Source organism: Meleagris gallopavo, chromosome 13, assembly GCF_905368555.1.
Source record: "Meleagris gallopavo chromosome 13, MGAL_WU_HG_1.1, whole genome shotgun sequence".
Lineage (NCBI taxonomy): Eukaryota > Metazoa > Chordata > Aves > Galliformes > Phasianidae > Meleagris > Meleagris gallopavo.
The window spans coordinates 1,889,872-1,914,117 of record NC_139416.1 but is presented as its reverse complement, the minus strand read 5'-3'; the positions used below and the strand labels follow the sequence as shown (position 1 = coordinate 1,914,117).

At 44.5% G+C, this 24,246-nt stretch overlaps 1 protein-coding gene across 3 annotated transcripts in view; it reads right to left on the bottom strand.

The window, feature by feature from the left end:
• Nucleotides 1–24,246, bottom strand: part of RANBP10 (RAN binding protein 10) — a 53,559-nt gene that overhangs the window by 28,254 nt on the left and 1,059 nt on the right. For all 3 annotated transcript variants that reach the window (XM_085235106.1, XM_085235105.1, XM_085235107.1), the window contains exon 3: nt 7,071–7,123. In XM_085235106.1, the coding sequence (XP_085091232.1) occupies nt 7,071–7,123 (53 nt within the window). The remainder of the gene's footprint in view (nt 1–7,070; nt 7,124–24,246) is intronic.

Genomic DNA, 24,246 nt, shown 5'->3' with positions numbered 1-24,246 from the left:
CAAAAGAAATATTTATACAAACACATAACTTTATCGAGAGGGACTTCTTCCAGAAGAGCAGCATTTCATGATGGCAAGGGCTGAAATAAGCCCTTCTAGATCAGAAACTGAGGTTCCTTAAGTACCTGGTTTTCAGAGGAAGATTGTATTTATTCATCCATCTGAGGTTGCAGGGAAATCTAGCTTTGTGCTGATATTATCTTTTATCTGAGAGGCTCATATAATAAGTACAGCCACTACAAAGACCTTTTTATCAGTAAAACCATCAGTACTGGTTACAAAGGGCTGATAATGGCTTTAAAATAACTATAGCAAATGAAAGAGCAGTCATTAACATTATAGGTTGCAATTATAATGTATGTGGTGTCTGCACTGCTAGCCAACTCTCTGCTGCTAAGAGTATCTGGGTGTTGGAATGAGGTGGTCTTGGAGGTCTCTTCCAACCCATAGCCATGCTATCATTCTATGAGCTCAGCTTTTGGTCTGCCTCCCCACCCCCAAACCGAAGACCTCTGTGCCCCAAAATCAACCTAAATACAAAGATCAGATCAAAAACGGAAGGGCAGGAAAGGAAAAAAGTGGAACAGCACCACTGTATAATGCTGACCCAATGGCTGGCAGCGATTTTCCTGGCTGAACAGAGGGCGACCAATGCAAGTAAACATGAACAAAGGCAAGTCTGAAGGGGGAAAAGGGAGTAACTTCCTACAAAACTAATTTTCATGTAAATAGCTATAAAATGAACCACGAGATTAAATCTAACCTAAATTCAGAAGGTTATTTACCCTCACTCTGCAGCTCAGGAGCTGTTTTTGTTACTCTTCTGCTCTGAACACAGCTGATAGGGAAGACACAGCATCACCCTGCAGACACTGGTGCCCACTATCAGCTCTCTGCAGAAGCCTCGTGTTTAAGACACGTCCCACCTAGACAAGCTGTGTGCAAGATAACCTGGTCATGGGGCACACCTACTGCACAGAAAGGCTGGGTGAGGCTGGATGTGGGCAGCTGGTCTGGTGGTTGATGACCTGCACATAGCAGGGGGTTGAAACGAGATGATCATTGTGGTCCTTTTCAACCCAGGCCTTTCCATGATTCTATGAGTTAAGCAGTGCTAGGTCATATCGTAATCCTCGACTGCAGATGCAGCTGTGGTTCATTTAAAATTTGGTCAGGCATCACATACACATGGAATTGTGAGAGGAGACTACAAAAGCAGCACCATAAATAGAAAGAAACAGAAAATGAGCATTTCTCAGATGACTTTCCTATGATGAAATTGTACACAGGCTGAACGCACAAAATTGATTCCAAATGAGAAATATCCTTACACCAAAAATACTCAAAAGCTCAAGTTCCTTTTGTTTTATTGTAAGAAGTACAACTTTCTCATCCATTTCTTTAGTGGACTTAAAGAAAAAAGCCCTCAAAGCTATTTTCTAAGTAGCACATGGTGCAGCACAGGAGGAGTAATTTGGAGAAAGCCAACAGGCTTCAGCCAGTCTCCAGACACCATATCTCCCCTTTTTTATAATGGGGATGGCAATATTGGAGACATTGCCCCATCCCTGGAGATGCTCAGGGCCAGGTTGGATGAGGCTCTGAGAAGCCTGATCTGGTGTCTGATTTAGTGTTTGGCAATGCTGTCTATATTGGATCTAGATGATCTGTGAGGGTCCCTTGCAAGCCAAGCCATTCTATGACTTTATGCCTACCTTCCATTACTTAGCCCTGGGTGGTGTGCATTAACTGTGATTCTAGAGACATCTTTCAGTTCAGGTTAGAAGAAAGAACGGTAGCACAGCTGTAAATCAAAGCACAGCACGTGGTGACAACCAGGAAATTCACTTCCCAAATACACCCCAGTTCCAGCACAGGTCTCACTCAGGCAAACTGAAGAAGGCTGTAACTTACAAAGACCAAACCTCCGTGCAATGCACACCTTTTTCTTGACAGCGTTTGCTTAATATCCAGCACTGTCTTAAGCCATACAATAGTTTTCACTGGTCTGGATGAGATCCTTCCAAAAAGTCCCCATGTACAAAAGCATTGCTAGCTCCAGAGTGGAACTGACACACTGACCCACTTTGCTTTCATTTCTTCCATTACGCAGCACTAAAACTTGCTACCAACCCCTTAAGATGTTGAAGGTAAATTATTTTTTCAGGTCAAAACCTAGTTAAGTTAGCAGCAGCAAAAAGTGATGTTTTTGGAGCAGTTCTCAAGCTGCTTTGCCTTCTCAGCTCCTACAGCCACCAAAGAACTTGAGGAAAGGCAGAGGCAGATAGAAAGTGAAGAGCTGCAGGCAGGCAGCCTGCAGTCACTGGGATGTGCCTTCTGAAAACCCATCTGCTATGAGCTGGGCAGCTGTGCACCTCAAATTAAAGCTTTCAGCACACATCATCTTAGGTGAGAGTAGTATTTGTTGCTATCAAAAATAATCTCAGACTGCTGTTACCCACGCACTTCTCCAGAATAAAGCTTCACAGAGGAGTTGTTTCAACATGCACTACCTGCGTCTTCAACTGGGTCACAGAACAGATCCAAGCTAATAATAACCTTAAAATGAAGCAGTGCCCCCCACGCTGTATTATTAACCCAATTACACGGTCCAGTTCTCCTGCAGCCCCACAAACTGGTCCGCTAGCATAAATGAGAGGGTGCTGGAGAGGGACTGACACAGCCAGCCTAAGGAACACGTCCTGGGGGTGCTCAGCCTGGGTCTCAGATAATTATACCGAGCAAATAAAGTTCCTGAAGTCCAATCTGTTCACAACCAGCAAGAGAAAAGGTTTAAATACAGAGCAGCAAGCCCAGCTGGGCCATACAGCCTGCACTGAGCAACTCCAGCAGGACACTGTAAAGACAGCACGGCAATTATCAGCCCAACACAGTAATCTGAGAGATTCTCACTGCCATAATATGCATGACACTGAACAAAGCACTGATTTTGTTACAGCCTTGGTTAAATTTCTCCAGTAACCACTGGAGTTTTATCTTAAAGCTCTATCAAAATACTCAAAGGTTTCTATGGTGCTTAGCGAAGAAGAGGACTCGACAAAGTAGAAAAAAATAAAGAGGTAAGAAAAAGGGAACTGTAAGCAGTGATTATGTAAAAGCAAGTACTCAGAACCCTTCTAGGCAATCAGGAGGCTTCCTTCAGCCATTCTGCAATCATCTGAGCAGTTTGGTGTAAGCTCTCCATGAAGAACCACAACGTGAGGTAAACTGAACTTCTCCAGGATTCTTTACAGGATTAAACCTTCCTAATGGGTAATAACTGAGGGGAGGAACAGATACCAGGTATGAGTAACTTATGTTAGAGAACAACAGCTCTTCCTGTAGTGGAAATGGGGAGGAAGAGGCAAATCTATGGACTGGAGCCAACGGAGTTGGGAAGAGTGCTGCAATCCAGGATGTGCTCCAGAAGTTACACAGAGACAATAAATTTATTTTTATATAAGACTTTATTAAGACATCATATGAAAATCCTACGTACCACTTTGGTCAACTATTTTTAAGGATAGTTCTAGAAAAGCTTTGCAGCAGAACTTATACCATAAGGTATTTTAAGACATTGCTTGATCAGCTGCATAAATCCTTAAATAAACTTAACAGAAATTACTTAGAAAAATCAAGCTGGGTATCCAAAATGCTGGTTTAGCCAAGAGATTTTGAAAGCACACTGAATCACTATTTGTTTGCAACAAAACATTCATATACTTAACCCCACACTTTCAGGCTTTGGCTGGTTGCTCTAGAAGCCAAGAGTCAGGGTCCTTCTCACCCCATTTAACCACCAGGCCTCTCCTGCCCCCCTCCTCATTTTCTGCTTAAGCCTTAGACATTGTGAAAGCTCAGCAAGCATTTTCCATTGTCTTGTTTGCAGCATAGGTTAAGAGATGCTTCCTAGACTTGCTCTGAATTTCAATATTTTCCTTTACTGTGAGGACAAGGACTGTGGTGCTTGGTGTATCCAGTGGATAGAGTTAATAAAAGATAAAAACAGCTGCCACAAATCAAGAGAACATGACAAATAGGGACAAGGCAAAGAGCCACAGCTGCTTCATCTAGAGAAAAACCCACAAAGCAGTGGCAGAGGTCTTCAGGCATACACCTACAAAGATGTAAGAAATTAACTGTTCTCCACATGAGCTAAGAGCAATGGATTTTTAACGACACAGGATATTTAATGCAGTCATCAGGAAAGGCTTCCCAGCACAAGGATGGCATTGGAGGAGGTTGCCAGGAAGGTACTGAAAGACTGGTTTAGACATGCACCTGTCAGGCAGGACTGATGTCTAACTGAATTAGCTTCATATCAAAAGACGTGGTGAGGTCCCATCTTCTATAATTGCTCCACTTACCACTGGGACTGTGCCCTTTTGCACACATCCTTCATTTGTCACGGAAAGCAAGGACACCCGAAGCAAAAGCTGGTTAAAAAAACCCCACAAGTTCTGTAGACACATCTGAAAAGCTCAGATGGGATGACAACCCCAAGGAAAAAAATGCCAAGAAGGAACCTCTGGAGGTCTCTAGCCAAACTTCCTGCTCATAGCAGGCACAATTGTCAAGTTAGACCGTGTTTCTTAGAGCACTGTCCTGATGAGGTCTGAAAATCTCCAAGATGGAGCCTCTATGGCAATCTACACCCAACTCTGACAAGGAACAGTACCTTCTTTATTTCCACGAGAGTTTCCTTTCCTGCAGCTGGTGCCCATTGCCTGCCTTCTTTCCCAAAAACAGCCTAGGGTTATCTTCAGGGTCCTTTCAGAGAGTGAAAGGCTGCTGCTGGATCCCTTCTCAAGCTCAAAAAACCCACTTCCAGCTTCTCACCAGTTCCTACAGCACAACTTCTGCCCAGCCTCTCCCCTCTGAAGAGAGCACACCCGCATGAAAAACCTTTGCCAACAGCCCTGGGGAAGAAGCCAACACTTCTTTCATCTCATAGGAAGGAACAGAAAGACGACAGACTCCTCCAATGCTTCGTTCCCCTGCTTCATCTTCTCTGATAACACACAAGACAATCTGAGAAGAAACAAAAGTCCTGCCTACGAACATCTATTGGCGAGGGAGGAACACAAAGGAAATGATCTGCAAATGAAACCCAAATGCACAGCCCACCCATCAGGTTGGTGGCTTATGGACGTGCAGTGATGGCTTTTGCAGAGAAAGGAGGCATGGGGGAAGATTTAATTTTTATTTTAATTACGTCTACAGAAAGAGGGCATTTATTTTGCTGAACAAAGGCACAGGACAGCTGGACAAACTGCTTCGGTTGTTGCTGATCTGGCTTAAGGCATTACAATCCCAGAAACCAAATCTAGTACGTAGCAAGCCTCTGCACTCCAAATTATGCTGTTTTGACTGCACACTAACTCAAGTCTATTAAACACTCTCGAATTTGAAAGCATGTTCTTCTAACAGGGAGTCTGAATCAAACAAGCAGTGAATAAGCCAAGCAGCATCTTTCAATTACACAAGTATGGTAAAAAATAATCAAAAGATTTCTTAAGAAAATGCAGTGAGCAACACTGCAATCTACAAGAGCAATAGTGCACAGCAAGGCAAATCAGTTACTGACCAGAGCTGTGAAGCAGCTGCCCAGGAAAAGTCCCCATCCCTGGAGGTTCCCAGAGCTCTGGGGACGTGGCTCTGAGGGATGCAGGTGGTAGACATGGTGGGATGGGTTGGGTTTTAGGATTTGAGGGGTCTTTTCCAGCCATAACGATTCTGTAATTCTATGAATTCTGAAGGAGCCAGCCTGCAAGAAGCCCAACCTAGCAGAAAAGCAAACAGGGTCCTGCCATGCCTGGCAGCAGCACTGATTGGGCAAAGGACGTGCTAAGTGCCAGAGGGCTTGTCCAAGGGGAACTGGGACTGTGCAGCTGGGGGTGTGGAGGAGACAGAATTGGGCCGCCCTCCTTAGAGCTGTGACTCTATTCTCCCTCCAATGGCATATGCTCAGGATCTGATACAAACTATTAGCAAATACAGTTTGCAGTAAGACAGACATTCTTCAAAGCATGGGTGTCACTGAAACCGTCCTCCCAAAAACTGAGTTATCATAAAAGCATGGGATAACTTAAGGGAAGGGACCCTCAGAAGTCACCTGGTTCAATTCCTGCTCAAAGCAGGTCTAACTCAATCAGGTTGGATGAGACCATGTCCATCTGAGGCCTGAATATCTCCAAGGCTAGAGGCTAAACAACCTCTGTGTGCAGGTCAGAAATTACCAGAGAAGAAACAAAGGATGGTTGTGGCCATCGCAGACCAGCAGCTCTTTAGGCTCGTCTCTGGCAGTGGCCAAAAGCAGACTCTCAAGGTAGACAATGCAGTCATTTCATTACCCAATACAGCAACAGATTTACAATTAAAACAGCATGCACCAGAAAACTGGCTACTCTCTGAAATCACCCAAGGATCCCATCAGCTTTGTGTCCTTTTCCTCATCTGCAGTCTCGGTAGAATTTTAGAAACTCAGCTTATAGAAACAGAGATTTCAGAGATTTGTAACAGAGCTGCAAAATCACCTATTTTGCTAACAGAACAGTCAGGCCTTTTGCTCCAATGCTATAACATAACACTGGGAACCATCTGCCATTCATTCTGGCACCTGGAGAACATTCACTTTCTAACAAACATAGAAAGCTCTCCGTTTCAAACCCAACTGAAAGAATTCCTACCATGGAAGTTACTACATTGATCCAAATGTAGAAATAAACAGTATGCAATTTATTACTTGAAAATGATAAAGAAAGACTGTAATTTTTTTTTTTTTTTTTTTAAATTTAACTAACCTAGAGGCTAAACTAAAAATATTAAGGAAAAAAAAGGAAGCAACACTATTATCTGGTCATAGCACTCTGTCATGTATTTCTAGCTTTTTGGTTGGAGGATGGAAAGAAGATAGGAGCGACTATGACAAGAAACTCCCAGATATAAGACACTCAATCATGACATTTTATTAATAGAAACACACATTCATCAATTCATACATATGAATTATTTTAAATGAACACTTAACACAGACTGTAAGCTAAAAAACCATTTTTATAGTGACTTACCAGGAAGCCTGTTCATGTTGACGCCTTGAGCAGAAAGTCCTATTCCCATATACCTTCCAAAAAGAGAATAAAAAGTACAGCATCAGTCAAGCTCAGAAGGGCCAAGACACAAGATTCCCCACAGCCTGGGGGAGAAACAACATAAGCAAATAATCTAAGGTAAGACTGTCGACTGTTGATTGTTATTCACCCCCAGGAAAGCCATTTTCTACCCACCCAACCCAAACCACGTCTTTCATTTTATTGCCCAGTTACCCGGTACTGTCAGATCAGTCCACAGCTCTTCTGAATGAGCCTTTGTTTTTACAACTATTGCTAGTTTCATCCCATCAGCACAAATCATTATCTCATTATTAATTTCACTTCCAGGTTATTCATTAAGGTAGTAAACACCACAGGCTTAGTAGTGCACATCCCTGCAGAGCATCCTCAGCCATGGGGATGAGAGGGAGCAGAGGCCATTCACTCCTCTCCCCCATTTCCTACCTGTTAACTAATCTAACCATCCAGACACGCAGCATTACCCCCTATTTCCATTACCTTCCTTACAGATTCTCGGGGCTGAACCTGGTCAAACAGCATTTGCAAATGCAATCAGATTAATCTTAACCTACATATGCATTCAACAGGATTGTGAGGCACAGCCATTCTCCAAGGCTCCTTCCCCAGTAGGTAATATTTATGCATGTACCCATTTTGTTTCTTCTATTTCTGTTAATTTGCACGGTCTGTAATTTTCTTAATACGCCCTGAAGCCACAGAAAACAGCTGCCCTGCTCAGCTTATTTTTAACGAGCTTCCACGTTTTTAGGTTACTGAGTCTGAAATTAACAGCTGACTGTGTGGCTCTTGTTCACATAAAGTTATAAATCTAAATAGGTTACAGCCAGTGTCCTACTCTTCTTTCATAGCACCAGCTTTCCTTCTTCCTGTGGTTTACTTGCTCCATAAAATATTAACCGTGTCTAAAAATACTATTCCTGATTTGTGCCCCCTCAGCGGTCACAGGCACAGGTTGATGGTTGGACTACGTGATTTTATTCGTCTTTCCAACCTTAATGGTTCTATGATTTCTTCAAGGCCTGTGGGTTAAGTCCCATGCAGCAACCACTTTCCATTCTTGCCTTCACTGTCTCCACTATTGCCCTGAATGGCCCCAAAACACCCACCCAGCCACTCCCTCCTCAATAAGACACAGGGAAAAGATAAGATTAAAAGCTCATGGATCAAAATAACAACAAGGAGATCACTCACCAGTCACCACCACAGACGGAACAAATTCCACTTGAGGAAGATTTAGTTCAGGTTTTGTTGCTCTTCACCACCATTCTCTATCACAGGGACCACAACCACCACCCCATACATCATTCAGACGCTTTGTGAACGTGGTGCCTTGCATCTCATGGTACCCTTGGTTACAAACCCTGATCACCGAGTTGCTAATTACCCTATGGTTCACCTTTTCTTTTAGCTGATCCCCTGTGCAACCCGGGTTGCCTTCAGAGCAGACTGATACATGGTCATCTTTCGATACGGAGAATCCATTGCTGGCAGTGCATATCTGGACTGAACTTTGACAAACAGGGCCACGGCAATACCCAACTGCATCCGAGAAACACCAACCCAAGTCCTCTAGCTCTAAGCATGCAGAAAACTATGTAATTACACAAGCACCAGGAAAGTGTTAGCTTTTGATAAAGGAAATAATGAGAGGGCCGCTGAATCTAGAAAAATTCCCCATGGGCTTTGGCAGCAGCCAGTTCAGGAGCAAAAGGTTTGAACTTCCTGACAACATTTAGGTCAAACAAATTTATCTTGGAAACTCTCCAGTTACAGAGGACAGAATCCAGGACATTTGGCTGAATCTCCCATTTCTCATTAGGAAGGATAAAAAGAGATTTGTGAGGGTTTCCAAAATACCTTGGTTATCCATAATCACATAGCAAATCTGATATTCTCTGCAGAAGTGCTAAAAGCCCACAGCCTGTCTACAAAAAGAAGAGCTCAGAGCACTCTGCTTGTTCAACAGAACATTGGATGCTCACAGTGGAGCTTGGACACAGCATGGGGGATCAAACAAACACTCTGAGTATAGTAGGGTTTGCACTGCTCTTAGGACAGGTGAAAGTTTAGTTACAAAACTAAACTCTCAATAGCCTGTAATATGTCTTGAAGTAGAAAGCTCAATGGTAAAGACCAGTATTGCTTCAAGATCTACATGAACCAGACAGTGACAAGCCAAGACCTCTGGGAGTTCATTTCAAAGCCTAAATTTCCACAGAACTGCAAAGATGAAAGAACCTCCTCTCCAGACTAGCTGCTCCTCAGCAACTCAGTGTAAACAGAGAAAACTGTTAATCTGAGGAGGGATACCGTAACTGCTAGCACCTTTGTGTCACAGAGTCCAAATGGGAAGACACTGCTTGCTTTTTGGTCTATGAAGTCCACACAGTTCCTTTAAAAATGCAACTGAACAATGAGATGAAGGACAGCACAGTGGCGATTATCATCTCAGACAACAGCAGCTAGTCGTTGTCCTGATGAAAAGCATCAGCAAATGATTACATTTTTTATTAATTGAGATCAATTGTTGGTGTCCATTTCCCTGTTTTGAGAACCCTTCTACTCAAGGTGTCAGTAGGACTTTCCAGCACCAACAACTACCACTGAACATGGAAAAAAACTAAATGGCACCACAGGCAAAGCACCACTGCTGGAACCCAGAGATGCGTTGGTTAAGGTCCTTCACCAGAAGATCTTAAAGAAATTATCTTGGTATAAAGAGCAAATCACCACATAGACTACTAACCTCACTGATAAAAGACCAGGATTAAGAAAAACACTTGCAGAAACACAGCCATCAGGTAAAGACAGCAGATTACAGGCTCCAAACCTATGGCCTCGAGACTCAGCAAAGCCAAGAAAGAGAAGTATGGGGGAGAGTAGGGTGGGGGTGCTAATAGGACATGATTAAACTGCACAATAAAGAAGTATTCCAACCAACCACGTCCTGAGCTGTATTACTGTGAGTCCTGCCGGAGCTCAGAGCATTTGGATGCTGCTCTCAGACTGAGTTTGGGTCGACCTGTGTAGGGCCAGAGGTTGGACTAACCGATCCCTGTGGGCTCCTTCCTATTCTGGATGTTCTATGACTCCAATGGGAGATTACTGCTGTCTACAGAGGCAAAGGGCCCAGAAAAATACTGAATCTCCACCCTAGAGAGGTTCAAAAACTTGACTGCATACTGTTCTGGAGAAACAGATCTAACCAAAGTTCAGTCTGCTTTCAGTGGGGATGAACTAGACGACCTACCAAGACCCTATCCAGCCTAAATTATTCACTGACACTTTAACTTCAAGACAATTTTGCTGACAGGCAGCCAACTCTTGGCTACAGAACATAATGCACAATATCAAGCAAGCTGGGAGAAGACAGGACTTTGATGCACACACGTACATCATGAGCTGATCTGATCCCATCAACTAACTGACCACAGCTTCCTCCCTGGTCATCAAAGAGAATGAGTTACCCAGGAAAAAAACTTGTTCTTGTAGTTTCTACAGAACAATCCTGAACTCTCAAACAAAGAATGCCATGATGACTCCTGCCAGGCATACTGCCACAAGGACTTGGGCTGATGGTGCCCTGAACCTAGAGCTGACTTGAAGAAAAGCCACAAGGAAGGTTCTGCTCTGATGTAGAGAGCTTGAGGATAAAAGAGACTTGAAAGCTCTTGAGAAAGAGAAGAGAAAGTGCTGTGTTATCTCATTCATTGGGATCTCCATTAAAAATATATAGAGAGAGAGATTTCTTTTTCCTCTGAAATCCAAGTCTTTTTAAGTTCTGCAGTTAATGGCTTAGCTACTTCGTTCTTTAGAACTCTTGAATGAAGACCAGATAACCTCTAATGACTTCTTCCTGTGTTTTATTGACAAATACCATGATTGTGGTATTAACTCATCAACAGAAGAGCCAAATCATCCTTTAAATGCAGACTGAAGCAGACTGGCGTTTGGAAGCCTCTAAACATTCCTCCACAACAGACACATCTGCAAAGCAATTTATTTCTCTGTCGTGGCCCTACCTTCTCATAGCCCTTTATAGGAAATTCTCCTGAATCATCTCCTGGTCTTAAAGACTCTCTGGCTCTCCTCCTGTACCTGATGTTTTGGGAAGGAAAAACATTCTCTAACATTTGACTTTGAGCCAAACACCCATCAAGTCCTTCTGGTCAACTCTACGGTGCTTTTACACTTCAAGTTTCTTCTTTGCATTTTTCTCATCTAATAAAACTTCAAGCTTTGCAGGGTGTATCCCCTATCCTCTCTCTCCCTCGTGTCTAATTGTGTCAACTGTATTCACTGTTCATTTTGAGTCCCTCCAATTAGTTCATACCTATTTACTCTGCTCCTCCAAGATGAAGCCTGCTTGAAGAGCCTCCATACCACCTGAAAACATTTTACCTTTATGATTCCATCTTTTTAGTAACTTGTCTTAAAGAAGCTTCCTCAATTTATACAGCATTTGTTGGGTGCGGTTGGTTTTTTTTGGAGGAACACGAAAGAATTTGGGTTTGGGGGCCTTTTTAAAGAGCCCCTCAAAGGACATTAAACACAAATATTTATATAATGTTTAAAAAAATCATTTTCTGCACTGCTCAGAGCATGAGTCAGAAGTTACATCCTCTCATGAGTTCCCTGACTAACCTCTTTGAATCAGTCACTTACAGCATCTAAAAATTTCGTCTCACACTCCTATGTGACACACACATGATCTATAAAGAACAAACTATTCCAAAGCTGTGTTTACAGCCTGCCAGGCACAATATGGAAGGTTTCTCCCTAGAGCTGCAAGGTGATCTCTTGCTTTTCCTCGCCCACCTTCTTAAAGCATTGACAGTTCATACAGCATGTTCATTAGCAGTTCCATTTTCTTATTCCTCCTGAGTCTGGAACCCCCTGCTGCTGCAATTTTCCTTGCTACATAGCAGGCTTTGCTCTTTCAATCTCTTTCCAACTGTGCACACATGTAGCGAGGACCAGAGTCCACAGCTGAAGTTACTCCCCAGCTGTACATTGCTTCAGAGAGCAGTGAGAAGTGCCACCTCTGCCATTGCCCAGGCCTCGATGAGTTGTGATTCAGCGTTCAAGGTCCCAAATTGTTTGGATACGCAGTAAAAGCACCATTAAGACTGAACCATTAATAGCAGAGTACTTGGCCCTGCCTCTGGCAGGCCTGAAAACACTCAGCAAGAACCTGTTGAGGAGCAGGCTGCTTGGTTGCTCCAGCAGAATGACCCAGCTTCACTGGTATCACAGCTGCAGCACTCTCATAGTGTCTCTTCTGTCCCCAACTCCTGCTGGACAATGACCACAAAGCAGTTGTAGCACTGCACCATCACCATTATGGCTGCAATACTGAGCCAAGTGTTGGAAGCTAAGAAATAACCATCAAACTCAGATAAAATAGGTCATTTCCCACTTCACTTATCCTTGTTAACTTTTATTTTCTATGCAGATCCATCCTCCCTCTTTTCAGCATTACAGCAAATCCCACACACATAATCAAGGGCAAAATGTGTACAACAGTGTCTTTCCAGGACAAAACAGCTTTAAATTAGGGCTGGACGCTTGTATTTTTATAAGTAGTAAGCACGACAAACCCAGAAGTTCTAAATTTAAGATTACATTTCAATCTAGACACACAACATCATGGAATCATAGAAGGGTTGGGTCAGAAGGGACCTGAAAGATCATCCAGTTCCACCACCCAGCCGTGGGCAGGGTTGGCAGCCAACAGATCAGAGTGCCAGGAACCCATCAAGCCTGGTCTTCAATGCCTCCAGCGATGGGGAATCCACAACAAAACATGAAGATGACCACAAGCCTTCCTGGTTCATAAAATGCTTCTCCTTACAGCTGAGAACAATCATTAAAATAAGATTGTAATGACTGTAGAACTGTACAGACAATTTACAGACAATATAAAATGTCTTGCTCAGCTTGCTGGTTATCACTCCACAGCCCACAGATTATATCCAGAACTTCACATTGTCACACACTTGATTGCTAGTTATTATATCAGAAGATGCTAGCTAATTTGCTTTTCCCATCTCGTATCGATTAACACATCAGAAGTGATGGATGAAATGAGCTTTGAGACCTCCAAAGCCTCACATTATAAAATCCGCTCTATTCTTGAAAATTAAGAGAGAAAAATTCATCTCCAGCACTAAAAGCATCAGCTGCCTCCTGAACTACTTGTGGACAAACTCAATATGGATGGGGCTCTGAGCATTGATGGATCTGTGGGTGTCCCTGCTCAGTGCACGGAGTGGGACCAGATGGTCTTCAAGGTCCCTTCCAACTCAAATGAATCTACTATTCTGTGACCATTAATTCACTGCAGTCACTTTCTAAGGGATCCAAAGAGCCTCTTAGAGGATGCACAGCTGGTGAAGCACTGATACAGCTGTGGAGAATAAACGCAAGCAGCAACAGCGTCCACCTTCAAAAAAAGATCTCCTGAAATCACCTTCTCAGTAGCTGTTAGAGGATACTTCCACCTGCCCCCACACCAGTCAGAAGCTTCAAAACTGCTCCAACACTTATTCAGCAGATCAATTCCAAGCAGAGCAGAAAGGCAGACAAAAATAAATGCAGACACATGCCAGTGATTCAACCAGGAGAACAGTTTTGTTTCCCCTCATCAGCAACCTAGGCAGTTACCATAGCACCAAACTCCTTCCAACTTCTATTGCACCTCAGCCCTGCCCTGTGGAAACCAATGGCTTTTTAGAACTTAAATAGGCTCAACCAGCCAGGTTCAGCAACAAGTAATTAAAAAAATCATTAAAAAAAAAAAACCCTCCCTGGAAGAGAGAGAGAGAGAAAAAGCCAAAGCAACGACTGTACTTCAACATCAACCAGTAACTCTTCCTGATACAAAAGACCTCACTTTGATCTGCTGAGTTGGCCAAGAAGCATTGCGTATTGTCACGGGCAGCAACAAAAGATGTTCCATGGCAGTGACAACATTTAACTAATCAAAATAAAAATTTAAACAAAATGATGTCCTGAGGAGGCTGCTCTTGCTGTTACGCAGGGTACGCTTTGGCATATTCATCCACTAATTCTAGAAGTAATGCTAATCCCTGCATCACAGCTTGGTAATCACTCTCCCACCTCGGTAGGAGTCTATCAGACAACCCACGTCTGTGGTCAGAACATTTCATTTGTCTTCATTAGCACAGAAACTCTTAGCAGACTGATTCAATAAAGAATTTTAGCAGTAATCATACCATATAATTTCCATTCATTTTCTTAAATGGCTTTGACTTTTTGATACATACAGTTTGGGTATCCATAGGCTGATACATCATAATAATGAGTAACTTGCGTATTTCCCTAACCCTTGAGCTTTGCTTTATGTTGTGAAGTCCCTTTTTAGCCAACTCTTTGCTTGCAGACTGGCCACCCGTGGCTCACAGTGGCAAGTCTTTATCTGACACACAAGCAGCAGAGGCCAGGCATCACTGCACAATTACTGCACAGCCCTGCTTTGCATCCCACTTACAGAACTTGCAGCGTTCACACCTGCTGCACTCACCATTTCCTACCTGTTCACTTCCACTTCTCCTGACGTTCACATCAGTTAACGGGCAGAGAAGGGGAAGGGTTACGTAGACTCAGGATCTGCTGCTTCTCCTTTACTTACCTGCAGAAGGACTGTTCTTCCTCACTATCCATGCTGCACAGCCAAGTGAGCTGTGGTGCCTGACACGTGGGCCTCAACATGGCAGTGGGGTGACAACCTCTCCCATGGCTTTGCACCCCCAGGGAAGCACAGACCCAGGCTGCATACAGCATCACTTCTCCTTCCATCACAGCACCCACCTTCACCCATCTGACACGTCAGATAAAAGGCAATCAGCACAAGAAGAGAATCAGATATTGCCATACCCTTGGAATGTGGCTTAGATGCAAGGAATTAACACAGTACAGTGTTCTCTGCCAGAGGTCCCTGAATGATATGGTCTCTGTAACCAGTTTGGATCTAGCAAGCACTAGATTTTTTAAATTGCCTTTAAGATTTGTGTACATCATTAAGAACATCGTTGTCTCTGCCCACTGCCTTTTGAAATGACCATCCAAGGAAGATCATCCAACACAAGGAGCAGAATCTCAACCCTTAACACCATCTCTAAGGCTGCCCTGAAGGCCTCACAGTCCCATACACACAGCTTCTCAAGGAGTCAGAGGCCAACAGCCCCCAGCAGCAGCATCCACCCACGTGACAAGCAATTCTTCCAGCTAAAGGATGTTCCTCCAGCAGAAGCATGACACACAGACAGCCTGCCAAACAGCCAGTGTGAGAGTTCTGCAGCTAGTCTAAAGCTGCTGTGTGCAAACAACCCACAAAAATGCTCATGATCCGGCAGGAGAGCTAAGAACAGATCTGTTCTCTGACAGCAAGTAACTAACATTGAAGTTCCAGCACCTGGATCTGTTTGGCTTCTCAAGTGCAGGAAGGAAGCACACACAGGTAGTTTGAGGATGGGGAAGAACACAGCAACAATACAATTCACTTGTCCTTGTCTGTCAGCCTTAAGAATGCCAAGAGCCAAGAACATCTCTGAGTGCCTGAAGAGCACCAGCGCTTAGGAGGCACTCCTATGCACAAAATAAATAAGGGTGAGTCAGAAGGAGGAAGAAAGCAATTAGTCCGTGGCTGTAACTGGACCAGGGCAGTATACTTTGGATGAAAAGAGGTCATTTCTTCACCCACAAAGCTGCAAGAATTTCTGCAAGAGACCTGACAGCAGTGCTCAACCCCAGTGCTACTTCTGATTCTTCCCTGAAAAGAAGACTACTACAGCTCTCCTTAGTGTACTTCTTAATCCACTGCAAGGTACCACGTTGGGATGGTTGAACAATCCCAGCCTCCCCTCTTCTGAAGGCCTGTGAAGCTCAGCTGGTAAGAAGACAAGACTTACCCCACTTGAAAGCTGGGGACACGAAGGCAGGAAAACATGCCAGTTTAGCATTGCTTGGGTCACAAACTTGGAACCCATTTCTGGTGCCAAAACCACCAGACCACCAAAAGCTGACACAGTAGTCACTCCTTACAGAGTGCCTTGTCTGTATGCTGAGACACACCGAGGCTCAAACTGAAGAACTGGAAACACACAGATGTAAATTAACTCATTCTGTAGGCCACGACTCGTAGCAGAGTGGTAGTGAACTAACAATATCACTGTCACACGGCAGAAATTCCTTGGATTGGTGTTTTATTGCACAGACCAGCTCAGAGCAAGCAGCCCAGCTTAGCCAGGAGCCAAACACGGGGTGTTTCTCTCACCCACAGACAAGTCTGTGATTCAGAGCTTACTGCACCCTGCAGCCTCTTCTGCTCTTTCCCAAACCACCACCACCAGCTGGCGGGACTCTGCCCTCCCAATTATCCCCACGCTTTCAGTACACACACAGCTGCATCTGAAACACTGAACCAAGATTACACAATCAGAGATTAATAACGCACCCCGTCACACTGATGGCATTTCAGAGGCTTTCGCAGTGTCTTGTGCCAAGCCTTGAACTGCCTCGTTGTTTGAGGTGGGTCCTGAATTCATGCCAGGTTTAGAGAGTGGAGAGAAATGATAACCCCTATCAGTTCACCACCTGCAACTTGACATTGTCCCATTGATGGGGGGGAAGGGACACGCTGCTCCAAGGCAGTGACAAACAAGTTAGGCCTGGTTAATGAAGTTACCTGTGGTGCATGGATTCCAGCTCCTCAGTTCGACAGTGAACGTTTTGGAACCACACCATAATGGATCTCTAAAGTGGAAGTGGTTCTGGTTTTATCTGTGGATAATGTAATGCTCTGTGGCGGTGCTTCAGAAATAGCACTGACTGGCTCCAGAAAGAATCCCAATTCCCCAAGCTGAGGTCAGGAAAGACAAATAATGCAAGGCTGAAAAGAAGCATATAGAAGCAAGAAAATAGAATTCTTAAGAGCTGGTTACAAGCAGCCACAATATCCTGAGGCTGGAGGAGCCCGGCACACGTCAAGCCCTCTAAGGGAAAGAAGCTCTAAAAGACAACGTGCATCAAAGAGATGAGTGAGCAGAACAAAATTAGAGTCAGTAGGCTGCTAACATAACATCTGCTCATCCTTTAATGAGTAAATACTGACATAGCAACAGGGAGGAGGAAAACTTTCTTTGCTACCCCAAGGAATGGGATGGCCAGCTCCCTCCCAATTTAGGGTCATGTTGAACTGGTCGGCCAGCCCCAAGAAGGTAAACCTGTCCTCTTCTGTGCGAGTTACCTTCAGGAAGGAAATGGTGTACATTATCACATACGTGTAGGAATACTGAAAGACAAAATAAAGATGAGAAATGAAGATTTGACTAGAGCATCATTCCAGAAGGAAGGCACAACACAAGCTGAGATCACTGTTAGGATCTCAGAATAACATCTCCACATGCACCAAAGCAGGGCCACATCCAAGAGGACCTCAAACTGCACTACACAGAGGTCAAAACCAACAGCCTCTGAAGCCAACGTGTCCTACCGAGGCAGTTTTCCAACTTCAGACTTCCACTCTTGCCTGCTGACTCCTCAGATCAGCTGCTGCTCAGCGAAGTTCACACAAACCACATCAGTGGCACATACAGCACTCACTCCGGGAGCAGAACAGAGCCCTGCTGATAACAATTCACCCATTATTTATTCTGGTTACATCCAACTGAATAAGAAAGATTTTTGTTCAGCTTGCCATGCAAATTAACAAAGTTCCCTTCCACACCGTTCAGTGTCATTGAAAATTTTTATCCAGTTTATTAGGGCAGTTGAATTGGTTTCTACGACCAGGACAGGACTGGAGATACCACCAATACCCGAGAGAAGGGCATCAAACAGAGGGCAAGCCATAGGGAGGCTGCACCTCCCACACCAGAGTCTAACACTACATTTCAGTCCATTGTAACAGCAAGTCAACTTCAAGCAGCAGCTTGAGCTCCTGTTTTCTCCACGAAAAGACAGGGGGAAAGTAGAAGCGACACACAAATCAGAAAAATACTTTCTGTTGCCAGGTAGTTTTTCTCTTCAGAGGTATATATACTACAACATTCATATAAGAACTGTTTTTATTTTAGTTATGTGGAAGTGTTGCATGAAGCTGTGATAGATGTACTTCATGAAATAAGACCACTTGTTCTTTGAAATTGTGGGAAAAATAAATACAACAGAGGGCTGGGGAGAGCACCAGTAGAGCAACACCCACAGAATCACAGAATGGCCCGGGTTGGAAGGGACCTCAAGGGTCACGAAGCTCCAACCCCCTGCTGCAGGCAGGGCCACCAACCTCCACAATTCATAGCAGCCCAGGCTGCCCAGGGCCCCATCCAACCTGGCCTTGAACACCTCCAGGGATGGACGGGGATCCACAGCCTCTCTGGGCAGCTGTTCCAGCACCTCACCGCTCTCTGAGTACAGAACTTCCCCTGACATCCAACCTCAAGCTTCCCTCCCTCAACTTCAAACCGTTTCCCCTCGTCCTGCTGTTATCTGCCCTTTCCAAGAGTTGACTCCCCTCTGTCTGTAGGCTCCCTTTAGGCACTGAAAGGCTGCACTGAGGTCACCCCGCAGCCTTCTTTTCTCCAGGCTGAACAAGCCCAGCTCCCTCCCTTCCAAGCCAAGCCATCTTGTGGTCCTACCAATTCACAGACCTTCGTATGTCCACAACATGCCCACAACAAGGAAGAAAAGACTCAAAGTGAAAACCATCCATACTAAACCTGCAAACAAGAAGGAAGATTTGATTTGTAGTGTGCAAACAGAGACCTGGCTTCACAGCCCGGACACACTGTAAACCCCACTGCTAGAAAAGCAGTCAGGAAAATTAACCTGGCAGTAGTCAGTGTAATGCCATTAATGCAGGCTTCACAGAAGATGATAAATTCTTCACCAGTTCATCGTGCTCCACCTCCATCAACGAAGGAAGAAAGAATTCCCCTCAATGACAGTTATGCAACTTGTTTGATTTAATAATTAAACAGAGAATTGCCTGGATGCATAACCCCAGAACATTTAAACAACCAGTTCCCATCGTTCTCTAACCTGATTTATTAGTTGTAAACATATTCTGAAGAACTGAAAAATAACACATATCCAGTTTATCCAGTTAGAATTCACTTTTGCTGTATTTCCACCTTTCTGTAGTAGATATTTGGGAACAGCAGGGCTGATGGGAAGGAAACAGATATTTCCTTCAAATTTTTCTTCTTTGCTGTGCAAAATTATTTCACAGATTGTTTTGCAGACATTTATACTCTACCACTACTACAATACTTCCATAAATCACCACGTTTTGGCTCCTATCTCTTTTTTTAAATGGAGTTATCAACTGCAAATCAGATATTCCAGTATAGCGACTTGCTTTACATCCACAAAGTTGCCCTCAGCATTACTTCCTTCTATGAGAGCTTAGGAGAGCAACATAAACTAACAGGTGATGTGAGCTGTCATCAATCAGTGCGAAGCCTCCAAAGAAAATGAAAGGGTCTCTGCACTGCAGAGCACCAGAGGTTGAGCAGAACAGCAGCCAGGCAGTGGCTGAGCAAGCAAGACTTGCTTGGGCAAGGCTGTTTGCAAATGGGAACGAGGTGAGAACTGCTTACTGACTCGTTGGGGGTATTTATGGATTGTTTTGTTTAATTGAATGTCTGAGGAACAGCATATATTCAAAAAAGGTAAAAAAATCGGACCCCTTCTTGCTTATAAGCTGCCTTCAATTACTGGAAGGCTGCAGCAAGGGCTCCCCAGAGCCTTCTCCTCTCCAAACTAAGCAAGCCCAGCTCCCTCAGCCACAAGACAATTCACCTTGCCCCAAAATAATGAGGATAACAAAGCTCAGTTGTCCTCCTGAGTCACAAGGGCCTCTAAGTTGTGGGTTGATGGCCCTACCCTGATGAGTCTTACAGACACTGCTCCTGTTTACCAAGCGGAGATCACCAGTAGGAAAGCAGAGGCTGCGAGATGTGCTGACAAGCCAACAGCAAACAGAAACACCTATTTTATAGAGAGGGAGGGAGGGAGGGAGGATAAAAGTTCAGCGCTTCCAATATAGTTAAGGTTGAACTGTGACGGACATCACCGTGATGAAAGCACGAGTTATTTGTGGCAGCTCAGGAACACGAGAGTCACGTAGGTCCTGCCAGTCTGCTCAGCTGAGCAATGCCGGGAGCAAGGCAGTAACAGAACCATGGAGAGGGACCTTGGGACCTCCTTCATCCTCCTGCCCAAAGCGTAAATAACACCAAATATCCCACAGTCTGGAGTCTGCCATGCAAACGCCACAGCCTCCCCAGGCAAACCATGCCAGGGCTTAGAATTTTCCCATGGAAAATGATTTGCTCACATCCAGCTGGTGTTTTCCTTGCCACAACTTCTGGCCGTTGCCCTTCGTCCTGTTGGGCTCATGGACAACAACAAACACGTAATGGCTCAGGAAATTAAGCCCCCAGTAAACCTTAAGAGAAGTGATGGCCTCAAATTGAGCCGAGGGGGAAGGAGGGGGGGTCGGTTTGGGTATGAGGAGCAATTTCTTCTCTCAAAGAGAGGTGATGCATTGGAATGGGCTGCCCAGGGAGGTGGGGGAGTCACCATCCCTGGAGGCGTCCCAGAGCCGTGGGGATGTGGCACTGAGGGATGTGGGCAGTGGGCACGGTGGGATGGATTGGGTTTGATGATCATGAAGGTCTTTTCCACTCTTCATGATTCTGTGATTCTATGAAAACTCTTCAACTCTCTGACTTGATCTCCGTGAGGGCTGACGCTGACCCTCCATCTGAAAGTAGAACCCTGCTCCCTTACTGGAGAGGGAAAAAAACCCAGCAATTTCTGACACTGATGTCAACAGATTAAATCATTGCAGCTGTTGTGATGTGGCCAGTTTTCAACCAATTATCTTCTTGACCCACCTTGCCACGAGACTGAGTAACAGGCTGTGGGCATGAGAGAAGGCACAGACACGTAAGGCAAAGGGAAGATGACATGGAACTGCTTCCCTTGTGTTCATGGCAAACAGGGAGGTGAGAATAGGGCTGCAGCTAATCAAGGGACTGCAAACTGCATTCCATTCTGCTCCCTGAGGATAAGAACCACCTCCCCAAACACGGTATCACAAACAGCCCCACACACAGATGGATCTGATTTGTTACGTGAAGAATCCACCTCCTCTCCCAGACAACTCTTCAGCACTAGTCTGGCAGCCTCTCCTTTAGCAGAAAGGAAAACAAAATGAACAGACAAATGTGTTGTCTCAACAGTAAAAACTAAAACCATCAGTATGAGAATCGACCACTGCTCAGCTGAAAGCAAGACCCAGTCATCTTTCTTTAGCTCAGTGAAGGGAGTCCATATCTCACTGCCTGAGCAGTGGAAGATCCCAAGCTGGTAACTCTTCCAAGTTTCTTAAGTGCACCAAATGGACTCTTTGCACGTTGTACCCCGATATGAGGACAGACCCCATAAAAGCAACATCTCAGGCTGCAAACAACTCATCAGGTTGAGGTTACGTCTCTACTCAAAGTCACCGGGAGCTTCTACCCTTCTTTCTGTTGTACATCAGCACTGCCAGCACCTAGGCTACTTGAGGAAGTCTTTTCAGCAGCCGAAGAGCACATTTTAAATCTAAATGTGAAAAGCCATCCCAAACTCCAGCATCAGAGACACTGCGAATCCACACCTCTTTGTTCCAAGCAGCATCAATGTGTGACAAGCTACAAAGCAGACTTTATGCCCAAAGAACCTATCCTGAAAATGAGCTCAGCGACACTCCCCTTCTCCTTGCTAGAGGGCCTCCAGCTGAGCTCCCAGGGACAGACCTTACGACTTATGACACTTTAAAACTTCCTTTCCAGTGCCTTCTCTAGCTCTCTGGCCTTTTATTCCTTTAACTGAAGCCACCACAGTGTAATAGATAGCAGAGAACTTGCTAAGAACAGAAATGCCTGTGACACGCTGGGCCCCAATGGGCTGACTTTAAACTACTAAATATGAGACATACAAGAGTGAGCTTTATATTTACAGCCACTGCCTGTCACTCGAAGTCACAATTACAAATCCCCATTACCACAATGCCCAAGATAAAGAGCTCTCTCTACCAGGAGAAGCAAAACAAGGCACAGGAGTGGCCGAGACATCAGTCAAGCTCTCCACAGCTCACTGCTGCACTGACTTCAGACCACGTTTGTATTGCCACAGTGCTAACACAAACCATTCCTTACAGCCCAAAGAATTCCTGGAAAGTAAATGTGGAGAAAGAAGGAAAAAGAAAGAAAGAAAAAAAAAGGGCCACTCAGCCCAGCATTCATCTATGTACAGATAATCCTGTATACTTTATTGCAATTATTGTAATAAATGCAACACAAGTGAAGATCTTTTCCAAAACTCTTTTCAAATAGACCCATTCTGAAGTTAATAACGGCAGAAAAGGATTTCAACAGTAAAAAATGATGGCTGAAATTTGGTTCCCAACAGGAATGCTTGCTGCCCTTCCTTAAGACCCCTGCAATGGCCACAGTTCAAATGTGATTCTTATAGGACTGGATTAATTAATTGCACTCAAGACCTTTCTCAGTGCTGCTTTACCTTCTGGATGGCTGCAGCTGTGATATTCATCCTTTAGCAAGAAAAAAACTACACATGGGCTCACACAGTAGGTTAATATCTTTACAGTGATTAAAAATTAATCTACACCAGCAGCAGAAGCCCAAACCTCGTTAGAAATGCTTTATTTATTGCTTTCCCATCATCCCAAATATGGTTTTAAAGGAACTCCACCAAGGACATCCTGGGCCAGCTACAGTTTGGATCAAAGTAATACCCAACAGGGCGACCACAGGAGCAGAGGGGATCCAACATTCACCACCAGGTCAGGTGAGTGAGGCACCTCTTGGTGAAGTATGGCTGCTCCTAATGCCACCAGCAGGGTTTGCTGCTCTCACAATTCTTCCCCTCAAAGCAGTACAGACCAACAGGACAGCCTACAATACTGAGTGCCACAAAAATATCATGTTTTGGTGGGGAAAAATGACCAGAATGCATATTTTGCATTCCAGTTCTAGCTTTGTCTCCCAAGCTTGCACAGGTGTGTCACGATGCTCTGCAGTATAATCTATCCTGAAAGACAAGTCCACATTCAGGTCCTATACTAGAAACAGTCTGAGTTTCACAGATTCCAGCCTCTATTCACAAACACTACAGTTTCCCCTCTATAAAAGAATCTTTTCCTTCATCATGCATATGAAGCTTCTAAAAAACAGTCTCAGTTCTCCTTCCAGTGCTCAAGTAACACTATGACTACTCTTCCCCATGCAAACACCCAACAATCCTAAATTAATTTCCAGGTCCCTCCCTTCCTCTTCATTGCACATCTTGTTTGGATCACAGCTCATGATGACTTAGAACACAGCACTCACTGGTTAGATCCTGAGTCCTACATTTTTTTCTCATGAGATAGATTAATGAAAACAGCCATGTGTCATCACCTGACCAAGGGTTCAGGCAGAGGAACTCGGTGATTGGTGGCTCTCATTCTCACCTGTCTTCAGAATTGCTTGCTTTGAAGCCTGCCCACATTTCAGCAGAAATGACTCTATGAAAACTTGTTCGCCCCCATATTGCAGTAGAAAACTAACAAAAGTGAAATCCTTATATTGTTAATTCCACCTGTCTTGAAAGGTACAGCCTCTCCGGTGCTGGCATAGGACAAGAGGAGATGGGTTCAAACTGAAAGAGCTCTCCAGTTTAGATTGGAGATAAGAAGTTCTTTACACGAAGGTTGGTGAGGCAGTGGCTGCACGGAGAGGTGGTGCTGCCCCATTCCTGCAGACAGCCAAGGTCAGGGAACTCGGGGCTGCGGGTGTCTCTGCTCACTGGGACCAGATGGCCTCTAAGGGGCCCTTCCAATGGAAACGATTCTAGGACTGAGGGCTAGGTTCCCAGGCAATCTCTATCGTGTCACAATTCTTTGTAATTCCAGGATTTGAAGCGTCCAGACCCAGCCAGCAAGGGGAAAAAAAATACCATAATTCACATTGCAAGTGACACCCTGAATTTCTAACATTGGTGTAACTGCTCTTAGCAAATTGCAGATAACAGAAAT